Source organism: Neovison vison, chromosome 2 (assembly GCF_020171115.1).
Source record: "Neovison vison isolate M4711 chromosome 2, ASM_NN_V1, whole genome shotgun sequence".
In the NCBI taxonomy this organism is placed as follows: domain Eukaryota; kingdom Metazoa; phylum Chordata; class Mammalia; order Carnivora; family Mustelidae; genus Neogale; species Neogale vison.
Window position 1 is genome coordinate 5,230,087 of NC_058092.1, and position 22,018 is coordinate 5,252,104.

General features: G+C 49.3%; 1 protein-coding gene across 1 annotated transcript in view; it reads right to left on the reverse strand.

Annotated features, from left to right (window-relative positions):
• Positions 1-21,501, reverse strand: part of LOC122899403 (ephrin type-A receptor 10) — a 39,050-nt gene extending 17,549 nt beyond the window's left edge. The window contains exons 1-5 of the mRNA XM_044237067.1: positions 21,396-21,501; positions 19,401-19,465; positions 17,996-18,674; positions 11,907-12,062; positions 10,991-11,341 (exon numbers count right to left, since the gene is read on the reverse strand). Coding sequence (XP_044093002.1) covers positions 10,991-11,341; positions 11,907-12,062; positions 17,996-18,674; positions 19,401-19,465; positions 21,396-21,501 — 1,357 coding nt within the window. The remainder of the gene's footprint in view (positions 1-10,990; positions 11,342-11,906; positions 12,063-17,995; positions 18,675-19,400; positions 19,466-21,395) is intronic.
• Positions 21,502-22,018: the final 517 nt, after the last annotated feature.

Consider the following 22,018-nt stretch of genomic DNA (forward strand, 5'->3'; position numbering starts at 1 on the left):
ATCATTCACAATAGCCAGAATATGCAAATGACTTCAGTATCTGTTGATGGATGAATGAATAAAGAAAAGAAAATGATATACATAAAGGAATGCTATTCAGCCATAAAAAAGAAAGGAATTCTGTCATCATCGAGAACATGGATGAACCTTGAGGACATTACGTTAAGTGAAATAAGAAAGACAAAGACAAATGTTGTACATTTTCACTTATATGTGGAATCTGAAAAAGCCAAACTCATAGAAACAGAGAGTAGACTGGTGGTTGCCAAAGGCTAGGGGTTGGGGGAAATGGGAGAAGTTGGTCAAAGGATACAAACTTCTAGTTAGAAGCTGAAAAAGTTCTAGGGATCTAATATACAGCAGGGGGACTCTAGCCAACAATACTGTTTTGTATCCTTCAGAATTGATAAGAGAGATCTAAAATGATCTCATCACACACACACAAGGTAACTCTGTGGGGTGACAGATGTATCATGGTAACCATTCTACAATATATACAAACACCAAACTATCACACTGGAACCTTAAACTTACACAAGTTGCATGTCAATTATACCTCAATAAAGCTGGAGGGGGAAAAAAAGAAAATGTGATATAGACACACAATGGAATATTATTCAGTTAATAAAAAAAAGGAAATCCTATCACAGGCTATGACATGAATGAACTTGACACCAAGTGAAATAAGTCAGTCACAAAAAGACAAATATGGGACGCCTGGGTGGCTCAGTGGGTTAAGCGGCTGCCTTCAACTCAGGTCCTGATCCCAGGGTCCTGGGATCGAGTCCCACATCAGGCTCCTGGCTCGGCAGGGAGCCTGCTTCACCCTCTGCCTCTGCCTGCCTCTCTGCCTGTGCTCGCTCTCTCTCTCTCTCTCTCTCTCTGACTAATAAATAAATAAAATCTTTAAAAAAAAAAGACAAATACTACATGATTCCAGTTATATGAGGCATCTAAAGTCTTCAAGCTTAGAAACAGAAAGTAGAATGGAGGGGAAGAGGCAAGGAGCAGTTTTCGTTCAGTGGGCACAGGGTATGAGTTTTGCAAGATGAAAGCGTTCAGAGATCTGTTGCACAAGGATGTGCCTATAGTTAACAGTACTGCATCCTATGCACTTAAAAATGGTTAAGGTAGTAAATTTTATATGCTTTTTCCCCCTACAATAAAAAAGTATTGATGCCCAGATCACACAATCCAAAACAATGAAATCATCTTTGTAGAGAGGGACTCGGGCATTGGTATCTTTTTCTTTTTTTAATCTTCTCGGTGATTCCAATGTGCAGACAATTTTGAGAACCATGAGTCTAGATCATGTTGAATAGACAGTACTGAATTTAAAGAAAAAAAGTTGTAATAATGCCTGATCTGAGGCAGGGACCACCAAGTTACTGGGAGGCAAGATCATGGCCTCACTTTAGGTGTGTTGAGCAGAGGGGTTTCCAAGAGAAGATACCGGACAGGCAGCTGGATAGGTGGTTTCGGGGCTCACAGAAATCATCTGGGAATGAGATGGAGACCCAAGAGCCATCAGAGAAAGAGAAAGAAAAGCATTTAGGAAATAAGCATGTAATTCAAGAGGCACATAAAGGAAGAGGGAAGAGCTCAAAAATGAGGATCCAGAAAGGTAGCAGGAAAATCAGGAGCAAATAAGATCCCAGAAGCCCAGGAAAAAGAGCATTTAAGAAGGTTCCCTTCTGACTCTTCTGGTCACGCGCTATTGGTCCATGAACAAGAGCCTCTATTTCCTCGCATGCAGAATGGGAAGAATGAGGACCTCAGTAGCAGGCTGTGAGAATTTTATGAAGTCATGAAGACCTTAGCACAATACCTGGCACAGAGGCCGCCTGGGTGGCTCAGTTGGTTCGGCTCAGATCATGAACCTGGAATCCCGGGATCGAGTCCGGTGTGGGGTTGGCTCCCAGCTCCACAAGGAGTCTGCTTCTCCCTCTGACCTCCTTCTCCCCCTCTCACCTCTTATGCTCTCACTCTCTCTCTCAAATAAAGAAATAAAATCTTCAAAGAAAGGGGTGCCTGGGTGGCTCAGGGGGTTAAGCCTCTGCCTTCGGCTCAGGTCATGATCTCAGGGTCCTGGGATCGAGCCCCACATCGGGCTCTCTGCTCAGTGGGGAGCCTGCTTTCCCGCCCCCTCTCTGCCTGCCTCTCTGCCTGCCTCTCTGCCTGCTTGTGATCTCTGTCTCTGTCAAATAAATAAATAAAATCTTTAAAAAAAAAACTTAAAAAAAAAAAACCAACCAAGAACAACAACACCCGACACAGAGCACGCATGCTGTGCAAGCTAACCGACAACCTGTGGGTGGCGGGCGGCAGTGTCTATGCTGAGAAGAGACAGGGTAAGACCGCCATTCAAAGTGCCCTCTGGCTTTAACGATGTGGAGGGTCTTGGTGACTGCAGGGGACTGAGGGAAGCAGATACCAGGGGGAAGGGGCCAAGGAAGGAGAGACAGGATGTATGTCACTCACTCTTTAAAAAGTGCATGAACATGGCTTCTAGTTCTAAATGGCAACCATCTAGCAGTCCCCACCTCCCATCTCTCCCAAATTCTAACTCAAACATAAAGGTACAGAAAGAGTCGAAAACCCAGAACGTCACCATAACCTAGTCTTGACGGCTGATTGCCAGAATGGGGGAGGCGGGTGGAGGGGCACAGCTCCACCCGGGAGAAAAACCAGTGGAACTAGATTGGAAGTGCAATTGTAGTGGACCCCCAGGTTATGCTGCCCACAGAGTGACCCTGCCTCCCAACCTAAAAATAACTTGAAAGATCTTTTATCCCTCCTCCCACTGTCTGACCCTTCAAAAAAGGCAAGGTCTTTGTCAACCGGACAATGCACAGCCATCACTCTCCTGCATGGTTGCTCCAGAGGAGAAGTGTTCTTCCCTATGCCCAGGAGTGCCTCTCAGCCTAAATCTACTTGGAGATGGTAGCTCGCAGAGAAGACATGGGTTCAAGAGGGGAGGAGTGAGAAAGCATCTGAGGAGGAGACACAACCCCCTGCAGATACAGACAGACAGCACAGATAGGAAGAGGCTAGGAATGTCCGTTTTTGGAACTACGTCTGTTGAAAGCATCAGAGGGCCGGGATACAGAGGTAGGAGAAGGTTCCATTTCAACCCCACGAGATATGTTAGATGAAAGCCTGATAAATCCTGAGAATGGAGCTGAAAACCGAGCCCAGGCACCTGCTCTCCCGCTGCAGATCAGTGAGGAAATTCGGCCAGTGTCCAAGCAGGACCAAGAGCACGGCAGATGCTGCTGGAAAACCATTCAACAGCCATGTCCCCCTTCCTTGCCTGTGGAGCCCAACCTTTGATTAAGTGTATACTGTCTCCTCCCCCCCCCATGGGACTCAGGTGAATTCTGATTGTTCTACGATATCTGCACACACTCATTTTCTAGGCCAGTGACTGGGTCAGGCTTGTAATCCAGTTCTGGCCAACACGAGAGAAATCAGCTAAGGGGAGGATGGATTCTGGGAAAGGTTTCTTGCTCTTAAATGACACCTACAAGGAAGAAACAGTTCTTCTTCTGCTCTGGATGGTAAGGATGCGATGTCCGGAGCTGCTGCATCCAACTTGCCACCATGAGGGAGTCAGCGCAATGTGATAAGGAAGGCGTATAGAAAGACAGAAAGTACCTGGGTTCTTGAGGACCCTAGAGAACTGCTGAAGTAACCATGCTCTACCTCCATCCACAGGTAAGCTGAGAAAGCATTTTTAGGGGGCACCTGGGTGGCTCGGTCATTTAAGTGTCTAACTCTTGATTTTGGCTCAGGGTGATGAGCTCAAGCCCCGTGTGGGGCCCTGTGCTTAGCACAGAATCTGCCTGGGATTCTCTCTCTCTCCCTCTGCCCCTCCCCTGTTCTCTCTCTCTCTCTTAATAAATAAATAAAATCTTTTTTTTTTATTTTTTTTTAAAGATTTTATTTATTTATTTGACACAGAGAAATCACAAGTAGACGGAGAGGCAGGCAGAGAGAGAGAAGGAAGCAGGCTCCCTGCTGAGCAGAGAGCCCGATGCGGGACTCGATCCCAGGACCCTGAGATCATGACCTGAGCCGAAGGCAGCGGCTTAACCCACTGAGCCACCCAGGCGCCCAATAAATAAAATCTTTTAAGAAATCATTTTTAGGTGAACACTAGCTGGATTGAGATTTATCATTACTTGCACCTGAAAGCCTTACAAACCAACCCAGGGGACAAGTCGCACATTGGGCTTTTTTGGCAGACACTAGTTATCTCCTTGTTCAAGAACAAGGAAACAGAAAACACCAAGAAATCGGGCTTGTGAAGAAAACCTTTCAGAATAAATGAACAGTAAAATTATTCTGAAGCTCCAGGAGGAGCAGCTTCTTCCAAGGGATTTAGTGTGACAGAGAAACAAGTGAGGGATTGTCTGGCGTCTGCAAGGAGAGGAGAGAAAACACAGACTCCTGAAAATGGGAGCAGAAGGCCACCAAGGGACAACAGGTGGAGAAGAAAAAAAGATGGGGGTGGGTGCAAGTAGAGAGGGTGAGCGAGGCCTGTGGGGAAACCACAGGTGCATTAGCAAAACCAAAATATTTAAAAGAAAAGGTGCTGCAAACATAAGGAATTTTGACCGAATCACATGCAGGATGGGAACATCGGGTAGACAAGAAGAAGGCAGTAGAAATGAAGAGTAAGTTTACTTGATTCATGGAAACCCCGAGAGCAAGCGTACAGCATGGAAATGATAGACATCGCCTTCAAGGAGCCAGGAGGCAATTAAAATGTTGACCCTACCTTTCACAACCAAGATAACCTCAGTGTTGACTTTAAAAAGGAAAACGTGTACAAACCTCTTTCTCTTAGCAGTAAAATCAGTAACAAAAACAAAAAGCAGGGACGCCTGGGTGGCTCAGTTGGTTAAGCGGCTGCCTTCGGCTCAGGTCATGATCCCAGCGTTCTGGGATCGAGTCCCACATCGGGCTCCTTGCTCGGCAGGGAGCCTGCTTCTCCCTCTGCCTCTGCCTGCCTCTCTGTCTGCCTGTGCTCGCTCGCTCTCTATCCCTGACAAATAAATAAATAAATAAATAAATAAAATCTTTTAAAAAAAAAAAAAACAAAAAGCAAATCATCCAGAAATTGAAACACATTCTCTAAAATAAATTCAGGCAAAACAGCACTACGAGAACAAAACCACGGGTCTAAATTTTCATGACCGTGAACCAGGTAGTGGTTTCTTAGATAGGAAACCAAAGGCACAGGCAACCCAAGATTTCACCAAAACGTAAAATTCAGAGCTTCAAAAGACATGACTCAAGGTGAGAGACCCAGGTCAGGTCACGAACCCAGGGTCCCGGGATAGAGTCCCACGTTGGGCTCCCAGCTCAGCAGCAATCTTTTTAAAAGATTTTATTTATTTATTTGAGAAAGAGAGACTGACATAGGGAGAGAGAGCACAGCTGGGAGGAGAGGGTGAAGGAGGCTCCCTGCTAAGCAAGGAGTCTGATTCAGGACTCAGTCCCAGGACCCTGGGGTCATGACCTGAACCGAAGGCAGACGCTTCACTGACTGAGCCACCCAGGTGCCCCTAAATAAAATTTTCTTCAAAAAATACCATGTTGCATTTTTGGAAGTTGCTAAGAGAGTAGACCCTAAAAGTTCTCACCACAAGAAAAAAAGTGTCTAACTATATGCTGTGATGGACATTAACTAGACTTCCTACAGTGATCATTACACAACATATAAAAAAAATCATTGCAAAAATCATTGCAAAAATCTTAAAAAAAAAAAAAAAAAAAAAAAAAGGGACGCCTGGGTGGCGCAGTTGGTTGGACGACTGCCTTCGGCTCAGGGCGTGATCCTGGAGTCCCGGGATCGAGTCCCACGTCAGGCTCCCAGCTCCATGGGGAGTCTGCTTCGCTCTCTGACCTTCTCCTCGCTCATGCTCTCTCTCACACTCTCTCTCTCTCAAATAAATAAATAAAATCTTAAAAAAAAAAAATCATTGCACAACAAATAAGAAATCATGATGTCACACCCCAAATGAATATTATTTGTCAATTATATCTCAATTCTTTAAGAATGTGACTGGTAATCCACAGAGTAGGAGAAAAATTCTGTTAAGTCCTATATCTGGTCAGGGTTATTTTGTGTTGAATTGTGTCCCCCAAAAAGAATGTTGAAGTCCCAGCCCCTCTAGAATGTGACTTCCTCTGGAACTAGGGTCTTCCCAATGGTAATCAAGTTCCCATGAGGTCACTCAAGTGGGCCCTCATCCACTATGAATGATGTCCTTTGGGAAAAGGGAAATTTGGACACAGAGGAAGACCCTCACAGAGGGGAGACAAGGCGAAGACACTCAGGGAGAAGAGGTCACGTGACTGGAACGTGCATCTATCTGCCAGTGAGGAACAGGGACTGGCAGCAAACCCAGGAGCCTGGAAGCAAGTAAGGATCCTCCCCCAGAGCAGCCAGAGCACTCAAGGCTCCGCAGCCGCCTTGACTGCAGACTTCCCGCTTCTGAGAGCGAGACAGCACATTGCTTTGGTTTTAAGCCATCTAATGTTTGGTACTTGGTTACAGCAGTCTTAGAAAACTAGAAAGGCCTTAGAAAACTTAGAAAAATGCAAAGACCTAATATCCAGAATACATAGATTTTTTTAAAGAGAGAGAGAGCTCATAACTCAAGGACAAAAAGAAAACCCAGCACATGAAAAGACTTTCAAGGTCGATAGTCAGGAGATGCAAACCCAAACCACAAGGAAATACCGCTTCACAACCACGAGGATGGCTGCAACCAACAAAGACAGAAACCGGTTTCGAGGGCCAGGTGGAGAGACTGCAACCCTTGTGCCCCTCCCCCGCCGGAATGTGGGGTGGAGCTGCCGCTTTGGAAGACTGCGCCCCTTCCACAGAAAGTCCATCGGTTCCTCCAAAAGATGAAAAGCCACTGTATGTTTTAGTCGGCTAGGGCTGCCGTGATCAGACACAACAGACTCCATGGCACAAACAACAAAAATGGATTTTTTTCACAGTTCTAGAGGCTAGAACTCCCAGCTAGAGAGGTTTACAGATTTGTACCCTTAGTATTCAGGTAAGGATTCTCTTCCTGACTTACAGACGGCTGTTTCTGGCTGTGTCCTGTCTTGGCCTTCCTTTTGCGTAGGCACAGGGAGAGCATGGGAGTTCTGGTTTCTTTTCCCTTTCTGGAAGGATGCCAGTCCTCTGGGCTTAGGGCCCCACCCTTATGCTCTCATTAACCTTACTTCCTTAAAGGCCCTGTCTCCAAAGACAATCACACTGGGGTTAGGGCTTCAGCCTACAAATTTAGGGGAGATATAATTCAGTCTATAACTTCATAGGACCTAGCAATTCCACTCCTATGTTTACGCTCAAGAAAACTGAAAACATGTTTCTGCAAAACCGTGTACATGACTATTCATAGCAGCATTAGTCAAAATAGCCAAAAAGTAGAAAAACTGCCCATAAACTGATAAATAGATAAACAAAATTGTGGTATGCAATGGAATATTACTCACCCATATAAGGGAATGGGGTGGTGATACACATTACAACATGGACAAACCTTGAAAACATTAGGCTGAAGAACAAGAAAAGGCAGACATGAAAGTCCACATAGTGTATAAGTCTGTGTATACGAGATGCCCAGACCAGACAATTCTATAGAGACAGAAAGTAGATTAACGGTTACTAGGTGCTAGAGGGGGTGGGAGGAATGGGGAATAACTATTATTAGATTTCTCTTGGGGGTGATGAGAATGTGCTGGGTTGCATAACTATGTGAATATATGAAAATGCACTGAATTGTACACTTTATTTTTAAAAATTTTTTTGAATTGTACATTTTCAAATGTAGGTGAAATTTAAGGGTATGTGAATATATCCCCCCCAAAATGATCATACTAAGGATGTGTTATATTAGGTATAAAAACATACGGATGTGACCAAAGTTATACCCAGAGGAAAATTCATAGGCTTAAAATATGAAAACAAAACTAAGCACTGAACTCACCTAGAAAAAGACTTTGGGGAAATAAGAAGACAGTATCAATAAAGGTAAAACCAAAAAATAAGTGACAAAAATACAGAACACTGAAATTGATAAATTCAAGACCTGATTCTTTATCATAACCTGTAAAATAAACTTCTAGCAAGGATAATTAATGAAAAGGAAATATCAAACATATAACATGAAGAAAGAAAAGTTAGCTACAGATACTGAGGAAAGTTCTTTTTTTTTCTTTTTTTAAAAGATTTTATTTATTTATTTGACAGAGAGACACACGAGAGAGGGAACACAAGCAGAGGGAGTGGGAGAGGGAGAAGCAGGCTTCCCGCCAGAGCAGGGAGCCTGGTGTGGGGTTTGATTCCAAGACCCTGAGACCCTGAGACCATGACCTAGCTGAAGGCAGACACTTAACAAATGAGCCAACCAGGTGCCCCTGAAGAAAGTTTTAAAATGTACATTTCTAAGTTACTGAATAAGAAAAAGTTCATCAAAATATTTGCTACAAGAACACAAATTAACAAAACTAATTCAGAAAGTATGGAAAGGGTTGAGAATATCATCCAGTTTTCCCCAGAGAAGGTGCAGGGCCCCGAAAGTGGTTTTGCACACCTTCAAAAAATGATAATTATGGTATTTAAACTGTTGCAGAACAGACAAAAAGAAGAAATTTTTCCTGATGCCTTTTCCAAAGCCAGCAAGACTTGACAAAGAATACGATTTTTTAAAAAAGCACTAATCTCTCTTGTAAATGTATGTGAAAAAAATAGTAAAATATAAGCAAATTAATTCAGCAAAATATTAAAAGAATAATACACTCATATCCAGTAGGGTATAATCTGGGAATGCAAAAAGAGCTCACATTGAAAAATCCGTGAATAGGGGCGCCTGGGTGGCTCAGTGGGTTAAAGCCTCTGCCTTCAGCTCAGGTTGTGATCCCAGGGTCCTGGGATCGAGCCCCACGTCGGGCTCTCTGCTCTGCAGGGAGCCTGCTTCCTCCTCTCTCTCTGCCTGCCTCTCTGCCTACTTGTGATTTCTCTCTCTCTGTCAAATAAATAAAATCTTTAAAAAAAAAAAAAAAAAAGAAAGAAAAATCCGTGAATAGAATTCATCATGCCAATAGGTCAAAGGAGAAAAAAACATAAGGTCATCTTGAAAGATGCTTAAGAAGCATTTTATAAAATTAGCATCCAGTCCTGATTTTTTTTTTCTAAGTTCAGTAAAAAGTGAAAGCATTATATGGCCAAGGAGCTAAAGCACAGGATTTCCACTTCCTAGCTGGGTGACTTTGGACAATTCACGTGGACAATTCACTGAGGCTCTCAGGCCTCAGTTTCATTATTTGAAAGATGATTATCATTCCATTTAAATGAATGAATGTAGAAAATCATACTGCACAGGGTCAATGCCAAACACAGAGCAGCACTCAATCAGTGGAAGCTTAGTATTTTTATTAGTAAAATGGAAACAGCATCTCCTCAACAGAATTTTTAAATCCATCTATATCAAAAACAGGATTGCTAATATGAAACACCAGATAAAAATCTCATATCACATATATTATACGAAAGGGATTTTATAGTAGATGGTTCTAGATATGGATATAGAGATAGGAAAAAAATGTGGAAGGATATACTCCAAGATATTAATAGTTGTATAGCTCTCGGTAACAGGATTATGGGTGCTTTTTTCTTTTCCTATATTGAATGTTTTTTAATGTAAATGCAATAGCAAATGTTAAGTCACAGTAGAGATAGTTTAAAAAAAAAAAAAAGAACAAAACTGTTACTCCAGAAAACCAGACACATTGGAAATCTCTCCCAAAAGGCAGAGAAAATGGATTAAGAGCTAAAAATGATAAAGGGTGTGACAAGATTTAAGAATCAGAAAATAGATGTACAACCTAAGGCTTAGAGAGATTCTTAGAGAGATATTGGAGCTATCAGAAATTCTAGTCAAAGCAGTAACAGGGAGAAAAAGAAAGTTCTTTTCTAGGAATAAAAAACTGTGTGCAGATCAAAAGTTTTGCTAGGTACCAGCCAAACTCAATGAAAAGAGATCAATAGTGATTAAATTTTATTTTCACTAGTAGGTGACAGAATTCTACAAATGCACACATCCAAGCTACTTACACAAGGACAAAAGTTATCCTGGCCTCAGACCTTTCTGCAACACAGCTACCAGAGAAGACAGGGAAGTACAAACCAGTCGGGTCTCAGACAGGAAAAGACCCGGAAACCCTACCACTCACTTATCTTTCTTGCAAAGGATACTTGAAGGATTACTTGAAGGTGTTGTACCCCAGCTGGGATTAAAGACAAATGAAAAGTCAGTTTCAGTAAAGGGGAAGGTGTAGCACGAAAGGAGTGTAGGTCTTTATTTCCTCATCTCTATCCCAGACTCAGACACGTGACTGCTACGGGTTGGCCAGTGACTTCTGGCGTCCCTAGAGTCTGACCCTGCTGTACCTCCTTGCTCTCTGCCAAGACCAGGGAAGAGGGTGACCGATGCGGCAGGGATGGAGGCTGGGGGACACACGACAGAATCCCTTTTGCTGAGAGAGAACAAGAGGAGGGACGATTCTGCTTTTCCTGCTGAAATGTTTGAAAAGGGCGGGCAAAAGATTGCAGGGCTGTCCGCCTGGTTGCCCTGGGAGAGGAGAGACAGGGCGGCTGCGAGGGGGGCGTGGTGCCGGGCTCTCTGCCAGGTCGGGAGCCGGGGCGCCTTCGGGTTCTCTCCCACCGTCCCCCGAGGCGCCCGCCACCGCTCGAGTTACCGCGTCCTCAGTCCCTTCCCTTCCCCACCCCCGCCGGGGTCTTCGGGAAGGGCCGGCAGTCAGCGGGGGTCCCCGCGGTCCGGGAGGTTGGCTGGGGGCCTCGCCTCCTGGACAGACGCGGGGCGCGCGTTCTAAACCCGGAGGGCGAGGGCGGCCGGTGCGGGGAGGCTGGGGAGGCTGCGGGGCGGGCGGGCGGCCTTACCCCCGGGCCCCGTGGACACGGTGACCTGCGCGTAGGTGGCTCCCGCGGCGGCAGCCGGGCCCGACACGCCGTTGAGCGCCGCCACGCGCACGGTGTAGCGCGCCCCGGGCCGCAGGTGGAGCAGCGTGGCGGCGCGCTCCCGCAGCCCGGCCTGGCGCGGCACGAAGGCCACCCGCGGCCCGCACGGCTCGCACGCGCCCCCCGGGCCCTCGCGGCCGCAGCGCAGGCACAGCAGCGAGTACGTGACGTCCGAGCGGCCGCCCGAGTCGGCCGGCGGCAGCCAGCGCAGCCTCAGCGCCAGCGGCGAGCGGCTCAGGCTGTACTGCAGGTCCCGCGGCGCCGACGGCGGCCCTGAGGGGACGGGAGGGGGGGCAGGGGGAGCAGTCAGCGGGACGAGCGGGGGGAGGCGGGGCGGGGGGTTGTGAAGGGGAAGGGCAGGAGCAGACGCAGGTTGAGGGGAGTGGGGAGGAGGGACGGGGTGGTGTGGGGCCAGTGAGGCGGGAGGGACAGGGAAGGGGGGCGTGGGGGCCAGCGCGCGGAGGGTAGTGAGGGGAAGGGGATGAGGATGCACGACGGAACAGAGTGTGCGGGGCGGGAGGTCCCCTCCTGGCTGGGGCGCACGGTGAGGTGACGGCGGGGGCGGCGTGGGGGGGCGGGCACGAGGGGCAGTCCACTCCAGGACCAGCCAAGAAGCCTGACCTCCGTCTCGGGACCCTCGTCCTGGTTCTTCCAATCCCAGGCCCCGGCCCCATCCCCATCCCAGGGTCCCCTCCCTCCACCCCGCCGTCTGGGTCGCTGGTCCCCAGGCTCCCCACCGTCTCCAGGCTAGCCCCCTGCCCTCGGCAACCGCTCCACCAGGCTTTTCCTGATCCGCCCCCCACCCCCACCCCCGAACGCTTTGGAGGGGGGCACTCACGGGTGCAGGAGGCCGAGGGCGGGTCGGTGGGCGAGCGCGCGTAGCTGTCCTGGCACACGCAGAAGGTGGAGGCGTTTTCCAGGGCCCGGCTGTGCTCTGGGCACGGGGAGCAGAGCAGCCGGCGCGAGGACAACTTGTAAAACCCTGGGGGACAGGCTGCGGGGCAAAGCCACGTGAGGAGGGATCTCCTCCACAGCTCCTCCCTCCCCCACTGTCCTGCCTGCCCCATTAGGGTGAGATTAGGTCCCGGAACTGTGCGGAGAAAGGGGGTCTCCGCTCTTCCAGCACTGCCCCAAGCGGTAGCAGCTCCGGACCCAACCGCCCAGTACTACCTGACCCTTAATAAGTGCTTACTGTGTGCTCAACACTATTTTACTTTCAGTAGTTCACTGAACCCTCACAACAGCCTGTGAGGCATGTATTTTATCCTCATTTTTAAAATGAGGACATTAAGGCTCAGAGAGGTTCCGTAGCTTGGCCAATGTCCCACGGCGGGTAAATGGTGGGATTCCAACCCAAGCAGACACCATCCTACCCTAATGCCCACTGGGGAAAGAAAATAAGCCAGACTCTTCCGGTCTTGATGTGAGGCCAGAAGACAGGTGCCTCCGAGGGGTGTGTCACAGCTCCCCAGGGACAGACACCCACAGGCTTCTCGTTATGTGCGCGCACCCGCACTCTCACTGTTGTTGGAGCCCAACATCCCACCACTACCATTTGGGTTCATCATCACAGATCCTCAACTGACACCCTTGGTTGCAGTTTAGAAGTGGAGCCAGACAGATGGACGGCAGTAGAGGGAGGAGGGTGAAGTTCCCCTGGTTCTAGTCTCGACACTGCTTCTCTCACTTCTCTGCTTCTCTGGCCTCATCCAGGACACAGGCTGTTGAGGGCACAGGCTTTTGTATCTGGACAACCCCTGGGTTTGCAGCTGGGCTTTTACCCCTTAGTTGCTGGTGGCCTCGGGCAGATCTCTCGACCTCTCTGAGCCTTGCATAGATGACCCACCTCAAAAAGGTTGGTGGGGGATTAGCTGAGATGAAGTGTAAGCCGCTCAGCCCAGCAAAAACAACACGCTCACAACCGTGGTAGTAATTACTGTTCCTCTATCACAGGCCTGAAGTGGAAATTGCTTAACGCCCACTTGAAAACTTTGCTCACCAGCTGGGCCAGGCGGGAGGGAGGCAGTGGCTCCGGGGCCCTCCTCTGTGAGTCCCAGTGGTTCTCACCTTGATCTCTGCCCCCACCTGCCTGGCCTTCTTTCTAGTTCAGCTGGTTCTGGAAGGCTGGCCCCAAGAAGACATAGTACAGTAGAAGGGATGCACAGGAGCCCTCAGGAAGAATGTTCGGGCTGTGTGAGGAAGAGGGGAGTGGGTTGAGGGTCTCCATGATCTGGAAGCCTTTAGGCTTGGAGGCTCCGTCTTGCTTGGGCAGCAGAGCTTTGGGCAGGGTCTCTGAAGCCCCAGGGGCTTTGGAACGATGTGCCTTCAGAACAGAGCATGGACTCACTAACATCTTGGTCTGGTGGGTGGTAGCAGCCCCCACTGGGACTCAGGTGGCCTGGGTTCCCGTGTTGGCTCTGCCACTCCCTATGCCTCTCTGGTCTCAAGAAACCATCAGCCAGGTGGGGGTAATAACCACGGCCTGCCAGCCTCTGCTGTAAAGTCAGAGCGGGGATCTGTTTGCAGGGTCTCACAGCGGTCCGTAAAAAGGACCAGAGGCTCCTTTTCTCTGTGTGTTGGTGGACACTTGGGGTCCCGGAAATGTGTGTCCCGGAGCAGTGGTTATCTCTACTTTGACAGGCTCTACATAGAGGAGGTTCGCTTTGAGGGGCAGGCTCACAAAGCCTCCAGACTGCTGGCCCCTCCCTCTCTTCCTCAAGGTCAGAATCAAAGTGTCAGAGATCACCTAGCTCCATTCCCCTGACCAGGTCCTCCAGCAGCTTTCCTAGCAGGAGCCACAGTCTTTGCTTAGAAATGGAGAGCCCACCTTCTTCTGTGCCCCTGCTGAATGGTACTGGCAGTGAGAAAGAGCTTCCTTATGTTGAATCCAAATTGGCTGCTCTGTCTGGAATACCCTTCATGCCACCCCATCAAAGGGCATCCGTGTGCCCTGTGGAGACTTAGAGAGCCTGTCTGCTTGGGCCAACTCCCCAGTGCCAACCACCCCACCCATGCCACACTAAACTCTTCTTTTCACACTTCTGACTCCTTCTCTCCTTTCTTTCTTTTTACAAATTTTTACATTATTTTTATCCTTTTTTTAAAGATTTTATTTATTTAGTTGACAGAGAGAGACACAGCAAGAGAGGGAACACAAGCAGGGGGAAGTGGGAGAGGGAGAAACAGGCTTCCCGCTGATCAGGGAGCCCAACATGGCCTCCATCCCAAGACCCTGGGATCAGGACCTGGGCCAAAGGCAGATGCTTAACTACTGAGCCACCCAGGTGCCCCAACCCCTTCTCTCCTGGTAAACTCTTATGTTTCTCCAGATCCCAGCTCAAAATAATAATACCTCCCTTGTGAAGCACTCCCCGGCATTCTCCGCAGTTGCCTATTCCTCAAGGCAGAGCCGATGCCATTTTAAGTGACTTTTGTCTAGTCTCAGCTTAAGTCAGAAGTGGGACTGGGTTTCTGAGTGTGTGTGTGTGTGTGTGTATGACTGCACGATTGCCCTCAATGTGTATCCAAACCCTCTCCTCCAGACTCTGATCCGTTCATCGGATGATTTTTTTTTAAGCACCTACTATGAGCCAGGTGCTCTGGAGAGAGACCCTGGAGATAGACTGCGTAAAACAGACCAGGATCCTACTGCCCACTGGCCCAGATGCCCTCCTCCCACCTCACAGGGAGAAGATAGACTGTCAGCTGGTAATTCCCTCAAGGTCTGGCCATCAAACTCACAAACTTCCATCTACACCCACCTTCCTTCTCCTTCCTTCCTTCCAGGCCTACATGAAGGGATGGGCCACCTCCCTTTGAAGGCCTCCAGCCTCCTCCTCCACTCTGGGTCCTGCCCCTTCTCCGCCTCCCAGACTATATCCCATCAGTCTTATGGCTCCTAATTCTTACATCACTCCTTCTCTACCTATTCTTCCCAGTGACAGAACAAGGGAACGCTCAGTAAGAGTGGTCCATTTCAGGTGCAGACAGTGAGGGTATTATTTCTAGAGTATTAAAGAACAATAAAACTGGGGTGCCTGCGTGGCTCAGCCGGTTAAGCATCTGCCCGCAGCTCAGGTCATGATTCCAGGGTCCTGGGATCAAGCCCTGCATTGGGTTCCCTGCTCAGCGGGAGTCTGCTTTTCCCTCTTCCCCATTCCCCCTTCCCCGTGAGTACATTCTCTCTCTCAAATAAATAAATAGAAATATATATTTTTTAAAAACAATAAAGCTGACTAAAACATGACCTGAACTTTATTAGCAGCTAGCATCAGCAATTCTAAACCATGTCAGTAATAAAATACATCCCCCTGAGGCAGGCTGCTCCCACCACACCCCACTTGGTACCCACCCCCCAACCTGCTCCTTCCTTAGCAGATAAACAAGGCTCTTATCTACAGCCAAAATCTTGTCTCAATCCGGTTTCCTCTTTAAGATACCACCCCCTCTCCTCGCCTTTCAAATCCAGCCTTCCAGGAGTTTTGCACATTCCCTGACTCTCACTCCACATCTTCCTCCATCCCCCAACCTACTGAGCCCGGTCTGTCTGTCTGTCTCTCCATTACTCAATCTCTCTCTCTCTCCATTGCTCTTGCCTGGGCCACCAAGCAGACACTGTCCAAAGCTCGCCTTACCTGAGTGCTCACCCACACTATAAGCTGTTCCTTCCTGGACCCCTCCATGTGCCCGGGGCTGCCATGAGATCACACTTTCCTGGATCTCCTCCAACCTCTGATTCTCCCTCAATGTCCTTTTTTATGGGCTTCAATTCTTCTGTTGTGTGAGACTCCATCACTGGCCCTCCTGCTTCCTACCTCACCTTGGTCAGTCCCAGCCACACCCACGGCTTCTAGTGGTACCTATATTTCTGTTGCTGAGGTCCAGACTCACTTTCTAGCTACCTCCCCTTGAACGCACCACAGACATCATAAATTCAGAGTCCGTCAGTGTCCCGTGTTCTCTACCCCAGTGAATGATCCTCTGTCCACTCAGTCCTCTAGAAGCAAAAAGGACTCTTCTCTCCTCCCTCATCACGTGGTCACCAGGGGTTGTGGATGCGGCTCATTTTCCCACCCATCCTCATGTCTCAGTGATCTCTGCCTCAGTTCAGACCTTGTGCTCTTTCTCCTGGACTACTATGCCATCTTTTTCTAGTCTTTAATCCTTCCTTACCCCAATCATTTCTTTGTAATTTCAACTCAAGTGATCTTTTGAAAATATAAATCTGAACATGTCAGATTCCTGCTTTATATCCTCCGCATCAGTCTACAGCATAAAGTCTAAGCTCTTTATTCTAAAGTTCAAGGTCCGTCATGATCTATTCCTGCCCCTCTCCAGCCCCAACACCCCTTACACCCCCAAAGGCCCTTTGCTCCTAGCCCCAATTATGATACATTCTCTCCTGCCTCCATGTTTCTGCAGACAATCTCTTAATTGAGAATGCTTTGCTGCCTGGAAGAAAGGCCTTCTTCACACTTAGAATTGGCTTCTCCCCTCTCTAGGCTTCCTCAACTCTGTTCATATGTGTCACACTCCTTCACCCAATACTCTTTCACTGGGCACCTGCCATATTCTGTTATGGACCCTGAGGCTGGCGAGACTGATTCAGTCATTGCCTGAGGTCAGTTTCTAGTCCAGTGGTGGAAACACACATAAGTAGATCACTGTGTACCATGGGGTGAGTGCAGAAATAGAGGTTGCCATCAACTACACTTCAATTAAAAAAAAAAAAGCAAGAAATAGAGGTTGCAATGGGTGCTGGAGAGCAGAAGTGGATCCTAATCCTAATTAGAGAGCTTGGGAGGGTTCATACCTCCAAGTCCCTTACTAATCCACAAGTTCTCCCTGAGGAAAGAGATGGTGACAACATCTAAATAAAATAAGCCCTCCTAAATGCATTTGGTAAGTTCTCAGGTCAAAATGAATGGACGATTGAAAAAAGGACAGAATACCTTTAGTCATTTCTTCCTCTGTCTTCCCACCACAGTATTAATACCTCTGTTAGATCACGTAATACCTTGTCGTAATTTTTCAATTTTTACATTTTCATCTGTAGAGCTGCTGAAGAGTTGAAACTATACCTGACTCATTTCTGTTGTCCTGCCATCCACAAAAGGATGTGGCTTAGAAGAATCATCCCTTGCTCTTTTTACATGAAGGGCAAGCATCCATACTCCATCCTTACCCTCAGTCCTCAGAGCCAGAGATCAGCAAGAAAAGGAGAGGTCTGGTCCTGGTGCCCTACAAACCTGAGAACCCAACCAAACCTGCACATGACCAGGGTCTCCCTTGGGGGCACAGTGACTCATAGTTCAGAGAGTTGGGTCATCTAGTGCAAACTCCTGACCTCTTTCTCTCTCTCCAGCTCAAGAATCCCACAGCCAGCCTCCAATTTGCGGATGGTCAGGGAACGGGAGCTCACTCTATAATGTAACCAATGCGTCAGCCAGTAGACGTGGGTTGCTGTATCCTTCTTCCCTATGCCTAAGGGAGGCAGTATGGTGTAATAGAAGGAACTTGACAGTTGGGCAAATCTGGATTCAAATCCTGATTCCCCATTTACTAACTTCGCAAATGAGGTGTTAGTAATTCTCTGAGCCTCCGTTTCCCCATCTACAAAACAGGGATACTGGCGACTTACTTTATTGTTGGGAATAAATGAGACGTCCTTTGTGAGGTGCTGATCATAGTGCCTGAAACGCACGCCCCTAATGCCCCCCTATATAGAGTCAAATTTACTTTCTAGTAATTTCATTCAACGGTCCTGGCTGGACTCACTGGAAAGCTCCACAGAAGACCAAGACTCTGGGCTTCACAGCCCACAGCTTCTCCACTCCCCCTCCTGCCTCTTTCAGCCAGCGCACACTCTCTCCCTGTCGCCACCTGCGCGCTACATTCCCACGCCACACCCCCTCGTCCGATGAATACCTTCACAGATGTCACCACGTTCCTGGAATCCCGCACTGCAGCTGCAGCGGCCCACGGGCACCAGCCACTCACCATCAGCGCCACAGTGCATGCGCGGGGGGCTGCCGGGCTCCCCTTCTGAGTGCGCTACGCACGTTCCCGTCACCTCCACCAGCGTGGAGAAAGCGCTCTCGGCCGCGGTGGCCGGGAACGCTGCCAGGCCCCGCACCGTGGCGCGGCACTGCTTGTAGTAGACGCGCACGGAGACCAGCGCCACGCATGCGCCCACGTCCTGAAAGGCCAGGTGGAAACCCCGCCGGCTGAGCGGACCGATCTCTCGCACCTCTGTGTTCAGCTTCATCTTGCGCTCTCCCAGGTCGCCCTGCGTGAAGCTCTCATCTGCCGCGATTGTATCGATCTTGCGGGGCCGGCTGCCACCTGCTCGGAGACGCCCGCGACCCAGGTCAGCCTCTGTTTCCAGGTAGTAGACGTTGAAAGTCTCCTTGCAGGTGCCAGCGGCGCCCGGGATGCTGCTGCAGTCGCGCAGCGTGAACTGCAGCTCCACGAAGATGCGCTGCCCGCGGCCACGGCTGATCCAGCCAGTTTGCAACCAGTTGTCCTGGTTGGGCTCCAGCACGTTGCACACCTGATATGTGCGGATGGGACGGTCATGCTCGTCCACGCCGCTGATCTCCTCCCACTGGGGAGGAGAACAAAGATGCGGGAAGCTCAGAGCCAAGGCGCCCCCAGGAGGTCGAGTCCTGGCGGTGACGAAAGCTGAAAACCCCCTTCCCCATCATCCCTCATTCTCCCTCCCTCCACCTCCGGCCCCTGAAATTATAAGATGCAGAGCTGGGAGAGACGTTGGAGACAAGAAGCACAATATATAATTTTATATGTGGGGAAACTGAGGCTCCAGAGAGTGAGAGAGAGTGATTTGACTGGATATGAACGTGAGTTAGCCCCAAAGTTGGGAATGGTGCCTGAAGTCTCCTGGATCTCCACGAGGTGCCCATTCAGTGACCAGGCTGCAGTCACAGAGCCACATCTCCCAACCCCCACGCCTAGTTTCTAAGCCTCTTTTAGGATTTTAAGTCTTGCTTGTTCTGTCAATCCATCAATCAACACTGCTTAGAGGGTCTACTACATGCAAGGTATTGTCCAGCATTGGATCATATAGATGACACATTTATGTTGCTACACACAGGTAGTTTAACCCTTGCTATATATTTTTTTCCTTTTCTTTTCTTCTTGGACTGACTAAAAACAACCTTTCCTAATAGGCCACTCTGGCGTGAAGCCAGTGCTGCTGAAGACCACAGGCTCTGAGGAGCATTTTGTGCTGCTGTAACCACAAGGAACCAAAGGATTTGAGTCCCAGACCACCAGAAGATTCTTGGCACAGGGAGAGAAAGGTTACACTTACCCCATTACTTGGCAGTGCAGTCCAGCCCAGCTCAGCCTGGGAGGCTTTGGAATCCAGGAGGATAACTATGGAGAAGGAAGGACAGAGAGGTCAGAAAATCAGAAGGTCAGGAAGGTGGGAGGAACCCTTTTGTGAGTTCACTGTAAATTTGCTGAGGGGACAGAGACAAATTTTTCCTATTCCTTATCTTCCCATGAAGGGGTGGGATGTGAGTTAGCTCAAATCCAGAAAGATGTAGCCATGACTGTTGGGGAAGGAACCTGTATTAGTTTCCTGTAGCTGCTGTAACAAATTGTCACAGACTCAGTGGCTTCAAATAACAGTAACTTATTCTTGTACGGTTCTGGAGGTTGGAGGTTGGAAATCAGCTTCACTGGTCTAAAGTCGGGCTGTCAGCAGGATTGGCTCCATCTGTAGGTTCAGAGGGGAAAATCCATTTCCACTAAAAATTTTCAGCCCCCTAGATTCTTTGGCTTGTGGTCCCTTCCTCCATCTTCAAAATGCATCTCTCTAATCTCCTTTAGTGATCAAATTGGCTTCTCCTTTGGCTCTGACTCCTCCTGCATCCTCTTCTAAGGACCATTGTGATTACCTCGGGGCTATCCAAATAATCCAGAATAACCTCTTCATCTCAGGATCCCTACCCATATCTGCAAGTCTCTTGCCTTTTGGAATAACATTCACAGGTTCTGGGGATTAGGGTGTGGACATATTTGGAGAGTCATTATTCAGCCTGCCACAAAGTTCATGGAAGTACTCTAAGATTGTCTCTAAGATGGAGGTGGTGGTGTCAGTGAGCCCTCCTCCTGCCTTCCTAGGCTCCCTAAATTACAACTAGAGTGCCAAGAAGAGGGAGAAGGTGAATATATTAAAGGATTTCTGCATACATCCTAAATTCACTCATATTCAGGGGCTCTTCTGAGATCTGAAGTCACCAAAGATGGAAGAGGCTTGAACCTTCTTAGTTTGACTCCCAGGGCCTCTGGGGGAAATGAGTGGAGAGACTCTGCCAGTAGCAGGAGAAATAAAAATCTCTTCTCTCCTCTGCCATCAGTGTCAGTCCCAAAGAAGCACTGGTCTGGACGGCACAACAACAGCTCAGAGGCAGGAACCCAGGCTATCCTGAAGTCTTGGAAGATTACAATGCTGGAGCTTAAACAAGGGGGCGGGGCTCCAAGGAGAGGGTCTCTAAGAGGGTTGGCTTCAGAGGCATCGCAGACTGTAAGCAGGACCGCCGACAGCTCTCCCGATTTGGGTATAACTGACAGCATATCAGAATTGCATAGTGGAAAGCCTCAGAGATCCGGCTCCCCAACCCCCTGATCAGCGCTTCAAATTCCAGCTCCTCGGGATTCTGCACCTGGATATGACGCCTCTGGATTCAGTTCAGTGTGCAGCTTCCCCAAATCCAGAATCCGAGGCAAGACGCGGGCTCTGATACCGCAGGCAATCCCAAGCCCAGCAACGCGGACCGCGTCGGGTAGTCACCGCTCCAAATTCAGCACTGCGGACAGTTCCCCCGCCAGCAAGTCGGGTTGCTCTCGGCCCCAGCCACCCCTTCCCGATCAGAGCGCCCCACCTCCTGCCTCGCTATTCGGGCTCCATACCGTCGTCCCGTACTTCGATCTCACCTCCACATCTCCCTTTCTCCTCTGCTCTCTTCATCTCCCCGCCCCCACACCTCCCACCTCCAATCGCTCAGCCTGTCCGTCTCTCCGGCCCCTGAAACGCCGCTTCTGGCTCCCACGGTTCCTGGGCTCTTTCTTCCCCGGCCTCCCAGGTCTCTAGCCCGATCTCCTCAATACCCCTCTCTTTCCCATTGCTTAGCTACCGTTTTCTCTGTCTCTTTAGTTCTTTGCTTCCTGCTGCCCGCTTGCTTCAAATCCCAATACTGACTCCAGTCTCTCTATACGACTCCTTTCCTCAGAACCCCAGTTCTCCAGCCCCTTATCTTCTGGCATCCCAAGCTCCAAGAACAGCCACCACTCTCCTCACCTTCCTCAGCGGTCCCGGGCCTCCCTGGTCCCAAAAGCAACGCCAGACAGAGCGGCATCAGGCAAACGAACAGGCGCAGCGGATATGGGCCGGCGCCGGTCTCCATGGTCCGCAGACCGAGCTGTCAGTGCGGCGGCGGCTCAAGCCGCGCCAGCCCCAGCACCGCTGAGCAGTGCCCCCAGACCCTAGCGCCTTCTGGGGGCGGGATCTCGCTGGTTACCATCATCCACGGGGACCAATCACCAGGCATCGCCGCGGGAGGTCCACCAATCCTCCCCAGCAGAAGGTAGAGGGGTGGAGTTTCATAGGCCAGGGGCGGAACAGCTAAATGGAAGGGGAAAGGAAGGGATCCCGCCAGCCTCCAAACGTGGGGGTGGGGCAGCGCAGAGCGCTAGCCTGGCTCCTGGGGAGGAAGATGAGCCCGCGGCGATGGCCCAGAGCGCGAAACCTTAGCCTCTCATTCCTGAGAAGTAGACAATATGGGCGTGGCTTAAGGATGGGTGAACCTCGGGGAGGCAGCGACACTTGCAGCCTCTAAGCTAGCCTGGAAGCTCCCTTGTTCCCAGGACTTGCAAGGGATTTTGAAGCCTGATGTCCTGACCCCAAGCTCAGGGGAGTTCCTC